Source organism: Empidonax traillii, unplaced genomic scaffold, assembly GCF_003031625.1.
Source record: "Empidonax traillii isolate 1590-97213 ecotype Southwest subspecies unplaced genomic scaffold, ASM303162v1 scaffold2891:size26640, whole genome shotgun sequence".
Classification (NCBI taxonomy): Eukaryota; Metazoa; Chordata; class Aves; order Passeriformes; family Tyrannidae; genus Empidonax; species Empidonax traillii.
The window spans coordinates 8,419-9,433 of record NW_020958084.1 but is presented as its reverse complement, the minus strand read 5'-3'; the positions used below and the strand labels follow the sequence as shown (position 1 = coordinate 9,433).

General features: G+C 42.8%; 1 protein-coding gene across 1 annotated transcript in view; it reads left to right on the top strand.

Annotated features, from left to right (window-relative positions):
• Window positions 1–1,015, top strand: part of LOC114072278 (glutathione S-transferase-like) — an 8,832-nt gene that overhangs the window by 3,402 nt on the left and 4,415 nt on the right. Inside the window, exon 2 of the mRNA XM_027910193.1 lies at window positions 306–495. Within this exon, the coding sequence (XP_027765994.1) occupies window positions 332–495 (164 nt within the window). The 5' untranslated portion in view covers window positions 306–331. The remainder of the gene's footprint in view (window positions 1–305; window positions 496–1,015) is intronic.

Sequence of the window (1,015 nt, the reverse complement as noted above, 5' to 3'; positions counted from 1 at the left end):
GGGAGCTCTTGAAAGCACAGGAATTGCTGAGTTAATATTGTGTATCTGGTGAATCAGTAAACTGTATGTTGAGATAGTGCCAAAATAAAGAGAAAGCACAATCTGCCTTTTGGTCAGAGCAGAGCACTTTGGATTCCAATGGTTTTGGTTTGCTTGTTCTCTGGTCTGGGCCAATGGCTCTTAGTACAGGGTTCTGCTTAACTAAGCTGCATGTTTCAAACAGGACAATTTTGAGACCAATTAGAGACCTAAACCCAGCATTCTGAATCTTTATTTTGCAAAACCTATTTCTTTATTCCAAATAGCAAGAAACTATCCGGCACGTGGAAACATGTCTGGGAAACCCAAGCTGCACTACTTCAATGGACGAGGCCGAATGGAACCAATACGGTGGCTGCTGGCAGCAGCTGGAGTTGAGGTTTGCCTCTGTTTTCTTACACTAAGAGCATGTTACAAACATGTACTTTTAATGTTCCCTATGAAAAATGTCACTGACTGACTGACTGACTGACCTGCAGCTTCCAGGTACTTCCATTTACTGCATTGCTGACCAAGCCAACAATGACCCTGAGCTTACCCTAAGCAGGAGGCAAGTTCCTGTCTCACTTGCACACATCTTGTGCCAGGCCTACTGGTGGAACCACAGATGCCTCTCCCCTGTAGCTAGTGAAAGAAACAATTAAAACCACAGCAGCAGAACCTGGCTTCTTAACTTCTGATCACAGAGCTCGAGCACTTCCAATTCTGAAGACCTTCAGTTAAATGTCAAGGTTCAAAATAGCAAAGGACTAATTTTGCTGCTACAGTGTAGCTTACCCCTGCAGGCACTTTACATTATAAATCAAAGTTTTCTTTTTTACCACTAAGACTTTCTGATATTGAAGCAGAGGGGAGTGTGGGGATCGGTGAGTTTTTGTGAGCTGTGAGTTTTTGTCATGGTGATGGCCATTGCACCAGAAAGCTTTCAAATGTTATTTATTTTTTCAAAGCTAAAATGCCCCAAACACAGCTCTTT